Below are 16,708 nucleotides of genomic sequence, written 5' to 3'. Positions count from 1 at the left end.
AGAGAGCATAAAAAAGGGGGTGCAAGAAATAAATTGCAAAAAATAATAATAATAATAATAGCAAGTGTCAGCTAGCAAGCAAGCGGCGAGTGGGTCTTGGGGGGAGCCCAGTGCGCGCGAGCGAGCGAGCGGGGCTGGCCGCGGGCGGGCGGGCGGGCGAGCTCGGGGCGACGTCGGGGCGCGCGGGGCCGGCCGGGGCTGCGCCCCCAGAAGCTGGCGGGGGGCGGGGGGCACCGTCGGACATGCGGCTCTGGGCCTGGGTGCTGCGCCTCGGGCTGCTGAGCGCCGCGCTGGGCGGCTGCGGGGTGGCCGGGCGCCCCCCGAGAGCCCCGAGGGCCCCCGCGCGCCCCCACGCGCGCCCCGACCTCGCCGCCGGCGCCCCCGGCGCGGCCACCTGCGCCACCCGGGTCGCCCGCGCCCGCCGCCCCGCGCCCCCGCCGCCCCCCAAGCCGGGCGGCGCCTGGGACGGAGCCTGGCGCGGACCCCGGAGGAGGCAGCCCCGGGCGGCGAGGGGCGCAGCCCGGGACCCCGCCGGGGACGCCCGCCCGCGGCCCGGCCGCGCGCTCTACTTCGCCGGCAGGGCAGAAGCGCTGCGCCTGCGGGCCGACCTGGAGCTGCCCCGCGACGCCTTCACGCTGCAAGTGTGGCTGCGAGCCGAGGGCGGACAGCGGGCCCCCGCCGTGATCGCAGGTAGGGATGCAGACCGGAGGGGAGGGGAAGGTGGGGAGGGTGCGAGCCGGGGGGCTGGGGGTCTGGGAGATGCGCTGCTGTGGCTGGGTGGGTGGGTGGGTGCCTGCCTGGTGGCTGGGTGTCTGGCTAGGTGGCTGGCTGACTGGGCACCTGGGTAGGTGGCCGAGTGGCTGATTGAATGGCTGGGTGGCTGGCTGAGTGGTTTAGTGGATGAGTAGCTAGTGACTGGGGAGCTCAGTAGATGGTGTCTGGGTAGATGGCTGAGTGGTTGATTGAGTGGCTGAGTGGCTGCTGGCTGGATGTCTGGTTAGGTGTCTGAGTGGCTGGGTAGCTGGCTGGGTGGGTGGTTCAATGGCTAGCTGAGTGGCTTAGTGGCTGGTGGCTGAGTGTCTGGCTAGATGGCTGGCTGGTTGGCTTAGTGGCTGGGTACCTGGGTAGGTGGCTGAGTGGCTGGGTGGCTGGCTGAGTGGTTTAGTGGCTGAATAGCTAGTGACTGGGGAGCTCAGTAGCTGGTGTCTGGGTAGATGGCTGAGTGGTTCATTGAGTGGCTGAGTGGCTGCTGGCTGGATGTCTGGTTAGGTGTCTGAGTGGCTGGGTAGCTGGCTGGCTGGGTGGCTCAATGGCTAGCTGAGTGGCTTAGTGGCCGAGTGGCTGGCGGCTGAGTGTCTGGCTAGATGGCTGGCTGGTTGGCTTAGTGGCTGGGTACCTGGGTAGGTGGCTGAGTGGCTGAGTAGCTAGTGACTGGGTGGCTCAGTAGCTGGTGTCTGGGTATCTGGGTAGATGGCTGAGTGGTTGATTGAGTGGCTGAGTGGCTGCTGGCTGGATGTCTGCTTAGGTGTCTGAGTGGCTGGGTAGCTGACTAAATGGCTGGCTGGGTGGCTCAATGGCTAGCTGAGTGGCTTAGTGGCTGAGAGGCTGGTTGCTGAGTGTCTGGCTAGATGGCTGGCTGATTGGCTTAGTGGCTGGGTACCTGGGTAGGTGGCTGAGTAGCTGAGTGGCTGGCTGGGTGGCTAGCTGAGTGGCTTGGTGGCTGCATGTAAGGGTTTTTGGCTGAGTGGCTGGGTTGCCAGGTGGTTGGATGCCTGGGTACGTGGCTAGAGCTGAGTGGCTGATAAGAGTGGCTGGGTGGCTGGCTGGCTTGCTCCATGGCTGGGTAGGTGGCTGAGTGGCTGTGTGGCTAGGTGGCTGGGTAGCTGCCTGGCTGGTGGGGTGGACGGGGTCCAGCAGGAGCTCAGTGCGGTGCGCGCTGGCGATGCCCGAAGCGCGCTGAGCTGCGCTGCGCTGCGCTGCGCTGAACTGCGCTTCTGCGCTGCGAGCCGAGCCGAGCCTCGCTTTGCTCGGTCCGGGCAATGGGCGCGCCTCCTCCGGGCAGCCCTGGCTGTAGAGCAGCGCCCCGAGCGCTCGCAGTCGCCCCAGACCCAAACTCAGCCTCTGGCAGCTCCCGCGAAGCGGTCCCACCCACCCAGCTCTGCCCCGGGGTCGCCAGGAGGCTGGGACGCGCGCGGAGAGCGCATCTGGGATGGTGGGATTGGAGGTGCTGCTGCTGCTGCTGATTTGGGGGAAGGAGGACTAGCTAGTTGGGATGTTTGTGCAAAGAGGCCCCCCCAAAAAAGGACCAATAGGTTTCATTGGCTTTTTCTTCCCACTGGGGTGAACCCCAGTTTCACTTCCATGGGTCCCGTTACCCCAGGAGAATCTGTTCAGCACAAGGTTGTTATGATCTCAGTAGATTTCCAGGACTTTAGAAGTCCTGGGAGCGCCCCTAAGTAAAAGTTGCTCCCTGCTGGTGCCTCTATCCGGGATTCACCCCCCTGTCGACCCCAAACCCTCCACCCCTCTTTCACTCAGCTATCCCATAGCCTCTCTTTCAAGTTCCACGCCTGTCACTTGGGTTTGGGGGCGAGCCCCCTTTTTGAAGCACAACCCAGCCAGTCTGCCCGTTTTCTCGCCCTCTCTCTGTCCTCCCCCCCTGGACTGGGCTGCGAAACGGGGCGCTGTGCTCCTTTGGAACTTTTATGAGCCCATAATGAATTGGAGTTCGCCCTCCTCACCCCCCCCTCTTGTGCCCCCTTTAAGGGGTCCAAGGCAGAGCCCGCAGTGAAATCGGACACTTTGGCGAGGGTCGCCAACCTTGGAGACTCCAGCATCTCTCTGCTCTCCCTCTTGAAAGTGAAACTGTGGCAGTCAGTGGCCTTTAATAAAAAGTGGTGGTGGTAGGTAGGTGGTGGTGGTGGTGGTGGTTATGGGGGGCTTAGGGAGGAGAGAAGGAAAAGTTTCGCCTCTTCTGGCAGGGAGGGAGATCCCCTTTCCTACACAAAGAATCCTTGCCGCGTTCTAGGACTTTTTAAAAATCCCAAAGTAGGGGTTCCCCCTTCGCAGCAGCCAGGAAATGCGTGGAGGCGTTGTGCAATTCTGCTCCTCCTCCTCCTTTTGCGCACGTACAAACACACACACGCACACACATAAACACACACACACACACGCACACACACACACACACGCACACACACACACTTTCTTCGAAGCGAAAGCTGAGCTTTTCTGCAGCGAGCGAGCGCCACTTGCTTTCTGTCTTGGCAGGGGACTTTTTGCAATGTTCTGCAGGCTGACTGTCCCAGGACTCCTGCTGTCCATTGGGGGGGGGGGCACCCAAACTCTGCTGCTGCTTTGCCATGAACTTGCCCTCCAAGCGAGAGAGAGAGAGAGAGAGAGAGAGAGAGAGAGAGAGAGAGAGAGAGAGAGAGAGAGAGAGAGAGAGAGAGAGAGACTCACTTTCCCCCATCTCCAACGTCATCGCAGGCTATTTTTCTCTCTCTCTCTCCTTCTCCTCCTTCTCCACCCCCCCCCCTTACCAGGAGAGGGAAAATGAGCTCATTCACTTGCAGCCCCCAAGCTCTAGTCATTCAAGGGGGGGGGGGGGAAGCTGTACTAGAGAGACAAACAGCCTGCATCATCCGAACTAAGATGAGGATAATTCAGTGTTTACATCTCTCGCCCACCCTATGACAAGCTCCGGAGCTTGCAGCGTGCAGATGCAAATGGTGTATTCGTGTGTGTGTGTGTGTGTGTGTCTGTGTGTGTGTCTGTGTGTGTATGTCTGTGTGTGTGTGAGAGAGTGAGAGAGAGAGAGAGAGGTGTATGGATATAAACGTATAAATAGAGAGATTAAATGTAGATCTAATGTAGTCCAGTTTTTACCTATCAGGGAAGTGATTTGCAGGATTTTCCTAATGGAAAGCCCCCGGGGTTTTTAGCGGTGTCATCAATGAAAATGTACTAAGTGCATTAAATATATAGACACACATACATACATACATACACACACACCCACACACACGGATTCCACGGGAGCCTGCTTTATAAAATGCCTATAATTTCAGACAAGGAGCCTCTTCACACGCCTTCCCGTGCGCACTCACTCATTCACTCTCTCGCACAAAGATTGTGTAGTAAAATACTTTAATTGGATGGGGGTCGTTAGGTTATTATTGCTTGTAGAAAATGCCTGGTCCATTTTATGTGGGGAAATAACATTCCTCTCAATGTGGAAATAAATAAATAAATAAAGAAGGCAATGCTTTGAGGTGAATACAGAAGAGGTGGGGGACGCGGGTAGGGTGGGTTGGGGGGAGAAGCAATTCTAGAGCCCCAGAAAACCAGGAGGTTTTTTTTTTCTCTCCTCCTGTGTATTCTGGTAGATTTTTTTCCTTCCCCTTCTTGAGTGTGAGCCAGGTTTGGCGGTGTGTAAACACCTGGCCTTGAGCCAGGCTAAACTCATTCTGCATATCCTCTGTGAGGTCAGACCATTGGACTCAAAAGAACCTGCTTCTCCTTGAATTAAAAAGCAAACAAACAGAGGTTCTTTGCTGAAGCACTTTCTTTCCACCTCCTTTCTTCAAGGGAGTTGGGGTTGCCAATGACTGAACCAAGGTGGGCATCTGGGAGGAGGCTGATGCCAGGCAGGCTGTGTCCTCTGGCCAAGATCTCGGTGGGTGCCCAATTTGTTGCCCATCCTCTGCTGGTTCTCTGCTTTTCCAGGAGGAATCCCTGGTCACCACCGATCTGGAGCGAACAGGATTCACTTGCTAGGCAGGGACCACGATGCTATTTCAGGCCAGACTGCCTTACATCACTCTTTGCTGCAGGATTCAATTGGGTTTCGTAAAGGTCTAATTTTACGGTGCTATTAACCAGGTCTGTCCTCTGGCAGAGGAAGGCCTCACAGCTCCTGGTAGGCGGGCTGTGCTCCCAGATCCGCCTGGGATGCTATTTCTGCCCTGATTCAAACTTCACTGACATGGTTCAGACAGGTTCTGAAAAGAGACAGAGGAAAAGAGAAAAAGAGGGAAGGAGCGGTTTGTCTCTGAAGCTTAGAAAACATGCCTTTTATTTTTCTAAAAGGGAACAAGGAAAATAAAACACATACTATATATATATATATATATATATATATATATACATATATATGTATATACATACACATATGTGTGTCAAAGGCAGTCAAAAAATAAGGCAGATTTAGAAAGTGCCTTGTTCAGGTTCTTTGGCTGACTGATGGCTGTGATGGGTGGGTGGTCCAGAGGGTGAAGATCCTACCTTGAAAAGAATCCTCTTTGGCCCATAGATTGGGGCGTCAAAGTAACAGAGAAGGGGTGTGTATGCAAGCTGGGTGTCCCTGTTTCTCAATGGCAGGAACTAGGCTTTAATTCAGAGCATACTCACTTCTACACCTTCCCTTTTTCCCTCCTTCCCACTACTCTGGTGTAATAAACACCAGCAACCCTCACCCCTCACACACTCCCCCAGCCAGGCTCAGCCCTCAGCCTTTCTACAGGGCAATTTGGGTTCCCTTTCAAGTTGGAGGGTGCAATGCTTTCTGAGGCATCCCTTTGCTTTTTTGTACCATAGCAAGCAGGATCCAGAGCCTTGCCCCACACCCCCAAACCCCTTCCCCCCAAGCCCTGTCAGCTTGAAAGAAAAAGAAAGAAGAAGAAAAGAAAAAAACAATAAATTCAATTTGCTTCTTGGAGTAGGGGCCTTGGCCAGTAGTTAATCTTGTTAAAGTTTCTCCTGACCTGTTAGATAAGTAAAACAGGGACCCCACAAGTGTGACTCACCTCCTTTCCCTTTACTGAGATATCCAGAATTTCACTGGACTGAGTCAAAAGATTTACCTGAAGACCTTTCAGCCCATTTCCTTGCCATGCTTTTTGCTTTGGCTCTGGTGCTAAACTGTTGAGTTTGTGGGTTACTCAAAAGTCTTATTTTTTAACCCCTTTTTAGCTTCCTTAGGTCCTGCTGCCCTTCACAATTTTCAATAGGACTGTTTGCCCCTTTTCAAATTTCACAAGTGCTGTTAACAAGGAAGCTAGGTTTCAAGTGATCTACCTCTTACTCTGATTGCCTTCAGTATTTATGATCATTCTGATCATATTCAAGGTTTTGCAATGCTTAGTAGCTAACTGGAGTTGACAAGTTACCAGCTCCTAAAAGCTCTTTGACCTGTGGTAGCCTAATTAATGCCTTGAGCTCTCTCCTCCTCTCTTAAGATAGAGAAGAGGCAACATCTATCTCATGGAATGAACCTCCTCCTAGGCTGGTTTCAGAACTGGACATTGTACTGGAAGGACTTGAAAAATATATCTCCCTACTGAGAGTGACCTAAGCCTTTATTTTCTGAATTGAGGACACTTCAAGGCAGGAAGGAAATGGATTCTTCTTGGGTGCCTTAAGCTAGGAGCCTACAGGTTTTTCTGTGTATCACCCCACTACCACCAAAGTAGCCTGGGGCATGGGCCTTATCCCCTCATTTTTTTTTAAAAGAGGAAATAAATTTCAGAGAATCTAAGAGACTTAATTCAAGTCTTATTTCCTAGTACCTGTTTTCTCTTTTGCTCTTTTTGGCATTGTCTAGGAAAATAAAAAAACAGTGACTTAATTCTCTTTAGTACTGCTTGCTACAAGATATTTCTCTGTCTCTCTACACCTCACTGTATACAAGTCAAGAAAACTTAAAAAAAAATTTCAAACCTCACAACCCCAGGATTTACCTAGCAGATGTAATTTTCTTCGTGTCAAATTAGCAAACAGACTTAAGTTGGAATTTCTGTTGACAGTTACTTGCTGTGTGATTGTAATCAAGCCACTTCATCATTCTAGCCTGTGATAATCTCATCTGTAGAATGGGCATATTTTTGTGAAGAAAACTGGCAGAAAGCAAGTCATCTGGAGCCATCTTCTCTCAGGGACTCAACAGGAGCTGGACTTAGAGGCTGACACATTCTCCTTTTCTGCCTTGGCTTTTGGAAAATTGGTTCTGTTTGTGCACTCTTAAGGCCTAACTTTTTGAGTTATTGTCATATGATCCCATCATAACAGGGAGCAGACAGTTGGACACATGACACTTCAATTCACTGTCTTTCTTGAGCTTTGGTTTGTTTTTCTTTACCTGTTGAAGGCAGCTAGAGGAAATCCAAGAGCATTCATAAGCAGGAATACCTGTTAATATTAAGAGCACAAGTGAACATAGTGGGGTTAAAGTCCTAGATCTCTAGATATCTCTCCAGGCTTCTCTCCTCAGATTCCTTTCATCTGGCAGCCCTTCTTCCCAGCAGCCATTCTCAGAGATGGGGTGATGGAGACTGCATTGCCTTTTTCCTTGTTGTAGTAGGAAGCAAGCTTGCATCTCAAAGGCATGGGGCTCACCATTTTGGGATTCTGTGCAGTCAGCCCAGCCAATGCTATGCAAGCAACTCATTTTCAGGTCCTTAGGGATCGCTGACCCAGTATGATGCAGGCTGGGAAACTGAGGTCCAATGTGAAAAAGGTATTCTCTGCCTGCCTGCAGCTGGTTCATGACAGTCTCAAGAATAGTGTAGTTGAACAAATTTTTAGTTGTTTATCTGCAGCTTGATGCTTCATTCATTTTCAGTTCTCATAATGATTCTAAATTCCAAAGTGTAGGACCCTATCATTCTTTTTTTTTTTAATTTATTTTTTTTTGGCTTCGGGTACTCATAAATTATTCCTGGCAGGCTCAGGAATCATATGAAATGCCAGAAATTGAATACTGGTGGGTTGAGTGTAAGGCAAACACCCTATTCCCCGTGTTATCGCTTCAGCTTCTGGACCCTACTACCATTCTGAGCTTCTAAGCTATTTCTAGGAATCTAATCACACCCACTCCTGGAAAGTGCAAAACATTCTGCTATAGGGAGTTTACTCAAGTTGTATTTGTCTGTTTTTGAATGATTCTTTTCAAGTGTTTGGAAGGGAAGCCTCTGTGAACGGGAATAAGGGATGTGAAGAAGGAAAGCTTAACTGGGTGACGTGTTGCGATTTGTCCGAGGTGTTTCTGTGAAAGCATTTTTGTGTGGCCCTATTATATATGTTCCATAAACTCTACCTTCAGATTACTCTGAAACTGGCACCAAAGTGCAGGGATATCAGTCAGATGTGGGAAGGGGGATATCCCAGATACCACAAGGAGGAATATCCCTGGATATACTCCTTGTCCATCCATCCCCAGGGAACATAGCTCAGCCATCTAGTTGGTGTCTTGCGTCCCCCTCACCTGTTGCCCTTTCAGGTGGCTTCATAGTTTCTTCTCTTTCAATTTCTTTTTTCCTTCTTGCTATTCTGAGTTTCCCAGCTACCTTCCACGATACCCTTGCTGTTAATTGCTCAATGGAACTATGACTTGTGGGCTTTGGTCCTGTGCCTCCTGTAATGATAATGACAGTATTTGTAGTTTGTTCACAATGTGACTTTGCCCACGATTGCCCACACTACACTATATGACCTAGGGTGTCAGTATCTGCCACAGGAGCCATATGGGGAAAGTATCATATGACCCATCTCAGGCCTATTGCAGGAGTCAGGTGACACCATGCCATATTTTGATGTTGAGAATTCACAGAGCTATTTAATCCACATATTTTTTTCTTTAAAAAAGTTGTATTTCAGGGGCAGGAGCCATAGCACAGCAGTAGGGTTTTTGCCTTGCATGCTGCTGATCAAGGACAGAAGGTGGTTCTAATCCCAGCTTCCTATATGGTCCCCAAAGCCAGGAGTGATTTCTGAGCACATAGCCAGGATTAACTCCTGAGTGTCACCAGGTGTGGCCCAAAAAACAAACAAACAAAAAAAAAAAATAGCTGTGGATAGAACAGAACAGAGGCTTCAGCTATGTTCCCTACAATCTTAATGATTTCTGTTTATGTTTTTATTTTTGTTTTTGGATCACACCTGGCAGTGCTCAGGGGATATTCCTGGCTCTGTGCTCAGAACTCGTGCCTGGCAGGCACGGGAACATATGGGATGCCGGGATTCAAACCACTGTCCTTCTGCACACAAGGCAAACGCCTTCCCTCCATGCTATCTCTCCAGCCCCAAACTTAGTGACTTTTAAGTAACAGGGTGAAGGGGATGCTTTTAGTCTCCCATCCAATTTTCTCCTTAATTTATTCAATGGCATGCCATTCTTCATTAGAGTGAGCAAGGTCCCAGTCACTGAATTGGAACGTACATTGAAAAACTATCGTTTATTTTATTATGTGTGCTGATGATCTTATTCACGTGCAGTCTTAAAGATCGTACAAGTTAGAGATGCATCCTGAAATATTTCTGGGTACTATGACATTCTATCTGGTTTGTTTTAAAATATAGGATGTGGCAGGGGAGAGGTAGTAGATGGAAGAAGATTTGACAAATGATTACAGTTGTGGAAATCAGGTGTCAGAACTCTTGTGTGTGTCAATGCACTTTTGTCTGTCCCTCTGTGTGAGATGGAAGATTTCCTTAATAGAAAGCTGAGAAGTAGAGAGGTTACTAACCGTAGGCAGAAATGAAATCATCAGTTCTGATGTGTTCTGTCAGCTGACAGGTTTCTAAATGGTAAGTCTATAAATTGGAGAGGTGTAGGGATTTTTCACTAAGGAACTAAGTTGAAAATTTGGGTTCAGTTTCTCTCTAATTGCAGACACAGTTGATAACTATCCAAGGAGACCCGGAGGGGAAAATAGTGCCTACCTGGGCGTTAAGAAGGTTTATATTGAGGCCAGAGCAGTAGCATGATGGGAAGAGCATTTGCCTTACACTTGGCAAAGTCAAAGTTCGATTCCCAACATCCCATATGGTTCTCTGAGTTATCTAGAAGTAATTTCTGAGTACAGAGCCAGGAGTGTGACCCCTGAGCACCATCAGATGTGCTCAAAAAAAAAAAAAAAAACAACTTCCCCCACAAAAAGGTTTACTAATAGCATTCTTTGCTCTGTGGAACATTCAGCATGGGGGGGTCTGAGCAAGAAAGTATTGTTAGGCTGAGATGACTAGTCATTCGAAATCTTTAGTCCTTGAGATCCTCTAAGACATATTGTAGAAATATATACACACAGTTGCACAGACACCCACATCCACATTTCCCCACATATTTTTCTTTCTCATTTCTCTACATTCTTATTTCTCTTTCTGTTTAACCAAGGAACCTTCTAGACCCTTCTAGAACCCTTAAGGAATGGCATCGTTGGGGTAGCCTAACCTCAGATTTGAGCCTAGCCACAGGCAGGGGAAAGAAACCTGTGTTTACTGAAGAGGCCCCTTCTAGAGGCTGTTTCTCACACTCATGAGTTTGATTCCAAAAACTCTCCCACCTGCTGGTTGCAAGATTTTGAGCAAATTACTTAATATCCCAAACTTCACTTTTCCCATCTGTAAAATGCGAGTAATTCTGACTCCTGCTTCATTGGCTTATTTTGAAGATCAACTGGACCTCCAAGTGGAAAACGCTGAGTAATGGAATCTACCATGGGTGAGCAGCCAATAAATGTTAATTCATATTGGTGTTTTGTGTGTCCAGCTCTTGCCACACTGATTATCTAAGGTTTTTCCATCACTCACTTTGTGAGTTTGATGCGTTCATCTCCTTTAGCAAAGCCAGGAATTGTCTCTTCCTTCCTTACCATTTGGGAAAAATTTATGGCTGTCCCATTAACCCAAACTAAAAATGAAAGATGTATTTTCAACTTATTATTTTTACATCACAACATTTGTAGACGTTCATGGTAGAGAATAAAAGAAATGAAGACTTAAACGTATGAGACAAAATAAAAAAAACCTTCCCCCATCCCTCTTGCTTTTCCACAAGTATTTCTTACACTTGGTATGCGTTAGGTTTTCTTCAGTCTCTGAGAGCAACACAGTGACTGGAAGAGGAAGTATTCCTGCTTTCATAGAGCTTCTACTCTGGACTGGAGGCTGGGGGCATGGGATGGGATGGCTGGATAGAGTCAGGGTTTAATAGGGTGCATCACAAGATGTAGGGCAAATGTGGATGAAGAATTATAATTGGAGCAGGAAGTCTTGGTAACATTGGGTGTTGCAGGAAGAGTCCAGTTTAAAGGTGTTTAGAAATGAAATGGGGAAGAAGCATTAAAGCATATCCCAGACCTTCTTGGAGAACACTCTCATTTGTCAGGGAAGAAAGAGCAAAGGTAGGAGCCAGGAACTTTGTGTTCTACACCAGTGCAGTAGTTAACTTTCTGTGAGACTCTCTCTAGTCAAGTCATTTTCTCTCTGGGGGCCAATTTTCCTTATTCCAACAATGAATGTAAGAAGAAGTTTGCCTTGGCCCTGGAGACATTTCAGGCAGAGGTCTCCTGGGATCCTGTAATCCTAATCAGGACTATTCCTGAGACAAAATTGTAAAATTGGCACTAATCCCAATTTTCTCCCTTTTTCGGTACATTTTCCTCCACTAGATGGTGCCTGTGTCTGTCCCCCTCAGGGGCCAAGTGCCCACATGTTTTTTTCAGCTTTAACTTCTCCTGCCATACTCATTCTGAAAAAAAAGAAAGAAAAGTAAAGAAAAAGAGACACATCATTTTTTTTTGGCTAAGTATCATTGATTGAGAACAATATAGAATGCTATGCTCTTCCTATATCATATTTGATTTACTACCTCTTCAAAGAGCTTTTATTAAAAAAAAAAGGCAAAGTACCAGTGCATAGAATTTCTGCCAAAGATGGACTAAAGACATCATTTTAGGAATATTGGGATGAGCCAATGACTGGAAACCATACCATTAATGGTTTTACTAATTATAGTGCCAAAAATGTCCAAAATTTTTTCCTGATTGACCTTTCTAATGATCCCTTGCTTGGCTAATAGTTCAAGTACTTGCATTTCATCATGTCTTACTATTCAAAGACCATTCCAGACAAGTTCCTGGATATCACAATAACTCACTGGCCTGTTATTACCGCTTATCATTTTATCACCTTATTTAAATTGAACAATGAAGGATATGTAATTTATAGTGTCTTCTTGGGAATTCCCAGTATTGTCATCAAAAAAAAGGACTCATATCTTGCTTGTCCTTATCCCCAGTCCCCTCTCACACTTACCACCTTTACTTTAACCACTTAAATTTTTCTCTAAACAAGGGAAAAGTAAAACATTCATAACTGTCACAAATACAATCTTCATCTGACCAACAGAATAGAAGGGCTGAACTTACTTGGTTCAAGCAAATTGAGAGAGTCAGCAAAACATTCCAGGTTAGATTTAGAGAAAGCAGAGAGATAATGTCTAGGATATACAAGATCACAGAAACCACAGACTGGGATTTAAACATGGAGGAAGGAAGAATGTGAAATGAAATAGTCTCTGAAAGGCCATGGGGAGAGCAGTTGGGGAGATGGAGATGGGAGAAGGTGGTTAGCTAAGTGCTGTGCATTCTGGTAGTTTAAAGTGTACCTTGTATCTTTTAGTTAAGATGTTATTCCTCTATCCTATAACCATTTTCCTTATTTTCCTGTTGTTCTGTCATAATGAAATGTAGCTAAGGAGTATTGTCTAGCTACCTAGCTAGGGTTATGGCCTCCAGTGGGGTTACAATCATTTCAGCTACAAAGACTGATGAGAGAATAGAGAAAGATATGATAACAGAACAATCAGAAAAAGCATGGCCTTGTTCTAAGAGATGCAGAGTACATCAACAGAAAATAAAAATGAATACAAACCGTATACTGTATTGTAAAGTTACATTCATGGGAATCCACACTATAGGAGTCTGACCACTCATAGAAACCATTCATTTTATAGATAAGAAACGGGGTTTGGGAAGAAGTTTGATAAGCCTTTGGGTCTTACACGTGGCTGGTTCTCCTTAATTTCAGACTTCATTCATTTCTTCATGAGTTATATACCTCTCTGCTGATAGTAATGATTCTTTCCAGATTTCTTCTAGACTTTAGACTCCTAGATCTGACAATCTACTGGAAATATTGCATGCACTTCAAAATCGACAAGTATTAATTTGAATCCTCTCCAACTTTGATTGATTCCTTGATTGACTGATTGATTAATAGGGGAGACACTAGGTTGTATTGGGGGCTTATTTCTGCCTGCAGCCAGGTATCTGATGGATTCAGGGGACCATATGATGATATTGGGTGCCAGAATGAATCTGGGTTGGACACATGCAAGGCAAACACCCTGTCTGGTTCCCAGACTCCTCTTATTTTTATTTTTTTCATTTGTTTGTTTTGGGGACTATACTCAATGGTGCTCATAGCTTACTTATGGCTCTGATCTCAGTAGGCTGGGAATTAGTGGAGGTTGATGGAATAGATTAAATGGCATGCCTGGGACTGACAGTGGATTCAACCTCATGTAAGGCAATCGTTCTATCCCCTGTACTAGCACTCCAGTACCAATTCTTTTCTTTTTAAAATTTCTAAGGATGTTTGTGTCCTTCTCCAGTATCATATATTAGACATATCCCTGGCCATATTCAGTAAGTTAGAAAATTTTATCTGCCTTTTTAGCATTTTTAATAGTCAATTCTCTATCAAATTAGATCGCCATGTTTTTTCTTCAGCTATTTCTCTAGTTCACCCCTTCCAGTCTCTTGTTCAACAATTTCTCTAGCCTATCCTCTAACTCTATAGGGAAATTTCTTTAAAATTTAAATAAAACTCTTATCACCTTTCACTAAATGATCTTTGATAGCATTCGAATTAAAAAAATACTACAGCTACCTTAGAACTTTTCCATATCTGCCTTGTTTTCTCATGTGCTTCTTGTTTACCATGTACGGGACAGTCTCTTCTAGAGAATTTGATTCAAGATTTTCTCCTTTGAAAATAAGTCCTCCATATTGTTCCCCAAATATAAGTAGCCTTTCCTCCTTTATTCTTATCCACCATGTTCTTTACACATATGCAAAGACACTTGAGATTCTTTATCATATTTAATGGTATACCCATGCTAAGGTAATCTCAACTTCTTTCTGCCTAGCACAGTGCCTGACTTGTTAAAAAAAAAAAAGACCTCAAAATTAGACTAGAGAGCATCGCAGAGGTATAGTTCTTGCCTCACATGTAGCTGACTATGGCTCAATCTCTGGTACCACAGATGATTCCCAGAGCACTGCCAAGCATCATCCCTGGGCATAGAGCCAGAACTGAGCTGTGAGAACCCAAGGTATGGTTCCAAATTAAACAAACAAAGAAAAAAAAAAGACCTCAATGTAATTTTGCTTCATGCCTGCATCTTGCATGCCTGGTGGTAATAGAACCAGGTGAAGCATGTGGCATTACGTAACCAAAGCACATGACCAACCCCACACACGTCACAGCCAAAAACATTACACAGTGATTAATTCCACTTCCCCTTGAGCAAAGAAATCCAGGGGAAAAGAAATCTGGCCTTCCCAAACAAAGGGGAAGCAGGACAATGTATTTTTAATGCCTCCTCAACTCACATTTCGGCTTTTCTAATCCAAGCCACATTTTAGCCTTGGTCTTCCCCTCTTGGCCCCTCGCATGTTTGCAAAGCGTTTGTTTTTGTGTGTGCACGGCAGCACATAATCCCAAGCTTTGCTTTCCTCTCAGATTTCCCCCTCTGCCCCTTATCATGTCCATATTGGGCCTTGAGTGTCCTGGCAGTCATATCTGTTGTTGCGATTTTCACCCATTTCCCTCCTTTCTGATAGGGGGGCCGTTTTGTCTGCTTCCCTTGATCTTATGAGACCTTGTGATGACCTCAGGATCTGGAATCCTCTATCCACTGTTTATATATCCTTGGGGGAATAGTACGCATTCTCAGCAGTAATAACAGTAATAAAAGCAGCTAGTTTATAATGAATACTTACTATGTGCTTGCACTATGCTGAATACTATAGTTTTGAACCTCTGAATTGGGGACAGTTACATGGCTTGCTGAAGGCCCTGCAGAGAAAGGCTGGTGGAACCCAGATTCAGTTTAACTTTATCTTTAGCCAAGGGGCTAATACTTAGTTAATGTTCTGAAGATGATGACTATATGAATGGATGACGAATAAATGAATAACACTGATAAAGATAAACATTTGAGATTGTTGACCAAATGAGAAGTAAAGGAAAGAAAGAAGGGAGAATAGAAAGGAGGGAGGGAAGGGGGGAAATCTAGAAGAATATGTTTAAGAGCCTGACAAAAGAAATTTCTTGGTTTTGCAAGATGCATCTTATTTGCAGGTCACTTTTTTTAATTTTTATAAATCTTTATTTAAGCACCATGATTATTACAAGCATGTTTGTAGTTGGGTTTCCGTTATAATCATAACACCCGCCATCACCAGTACAACATTCTCACCACCAATGTCACTTTTGATTAGAAATACCTTTTCCACTGCCAGAGCACTTTCTACCTTTGAGTAGTCTGTGGGGATAGCAACAGTTTCAAAGATGCTCTCAGCTCTTCTGGGAATTAGAATGTTCCCAGGGCATGTTCTCCACGCTCAACGAGATGCAGTCACTCTCTGAGGCGCATTCTGAGACATTCTGAGTAAAATCCAGGTCTACGTAGGTGGTGATGATGCAGAGACTGGGGTCCTCAATTAAATACTATTTCTGCAAGAGCCCAGCTGTTTGGGGTGTTCTCTTGTTAGATATAATTCCCCCCCACCCCATCATAGCACCAGCAGTTAACTATAGGCTGACTCCTTTGGAACAGCTCCATCAGACTGATCAGATCTGAGCCTCTGAAAACGAACTCATACGACATGTTTTCCCAAACTCTAAAGCTGTAAAGATGTTAAGGGTTGCTTCATTAATTCTGCTTTGTTTAGAGCTGAAGAAACCAAAATCCCAGCAAGTTGGCATGCTTTGAGGTGTGTACATTGGTGGCAAAATGATGGCTGCACTCACATCTCTTGACTCTCAAATCAAAGTTCTGTCTTATTAATCTTCCATGTGTTTTTTTTTCTCACAACGTGGAATGACAATTAAGTTTGAGGGTTCTCCATGAACATATTAGGACTCATTGTGCAGATGCCAACAATGTTTTGTGCAGTTCTCACATGCCTGGGCATTCTGCTAGAGTCAATAAGAAATGCAAATTTATTAACATAGGTAGAACATCCTTCTTTCTTCCATCTTTCAATCTGTATATCCATCATCCAGTTAGACAACTATGTTATTAATGATTATTGAGCAATTTTATGCCCCTTGATTGTGTGTGTTATGCAATCATGTAGGAGATGGGGATTGAGAAAAAAGATCACGGCAAATTTACATCCCTTAAGGAGTTATCGGTCCTAGTGGCGGAAGCAGACTCGTAAACAGATAGATGACATCATGGCAACTGCTATAACCAAGCAATTAATAGAGTGCTAGGGAAGCAGAGAAGTAGAGACACTGTGTTGTTTAATGTTTGGGTTTGCTATCAGGGTTAGAAAATGCTCTGAAAATTTAGATACAGAGCAAATGTCTTCTACATGCAAAGCATGTGGGGGGACTTATTTACAAATGACATGTGTGTATGTGAGCATGCCTGCATGCTTTGTCTTGCATATGGTTATTGCATGCACATGATATACAGTGTAGTCATAAATCAACTTTCAGTTCTTGTTTCTGCTGAGGACATTGACCCGGAGTAGCTTTTAAGAGTATGACAGTAGGAAATGATGAGCTAATTCAATTTATTCCAATCACCATAAGCCAATAGCTCCTCATATTTCCTCTCATTGTACTTGGC

At 45.7% G+C, this 16,708-nt stretch overlaps 1 protein-coding gene across 1 annotated transcript in view; it reads left to right on the top strand.

Moving 5' to 3' along the window:
* The first annotated feature begins 242 nt into the window (after positions 1 to 242).
* The window catches only part of PAPPA (pappalysin 1), a 259,858-nt gene continuing 243,392 nt past the window's right edge, over positions 243 to 16,708 (top strand). Inside the window, exon 1 of the mRNA XM_049774233.1 lies at positions 243 to 690. Coding sequence (XP_049630190.1) covers positions 243 to 690 — 448 coding nt within the window. The remainder of the gene's footprint in view (positions 691 to 16,708) is intronic.

This window comes from Suncus etruscus, chromosome 5 (genome assembly GCF_024139225.1).
Source record: "Suncus etruscus isolate mSunEtr1 chromosome 5, mSunEtr1.pri.cur, whole genome shotgun sequence".
NCBI classification, from domain to species: Eukaryota; Metazoa; Chordata; class Mammalia; order Eulipotyphla; family Soricidae; genus Suncus; species Suncus etruscus.
Note: the sequence above shows the minus strand (reverse complement) of the source record. Positions and strands in the feature narration are given on the sequence as shown.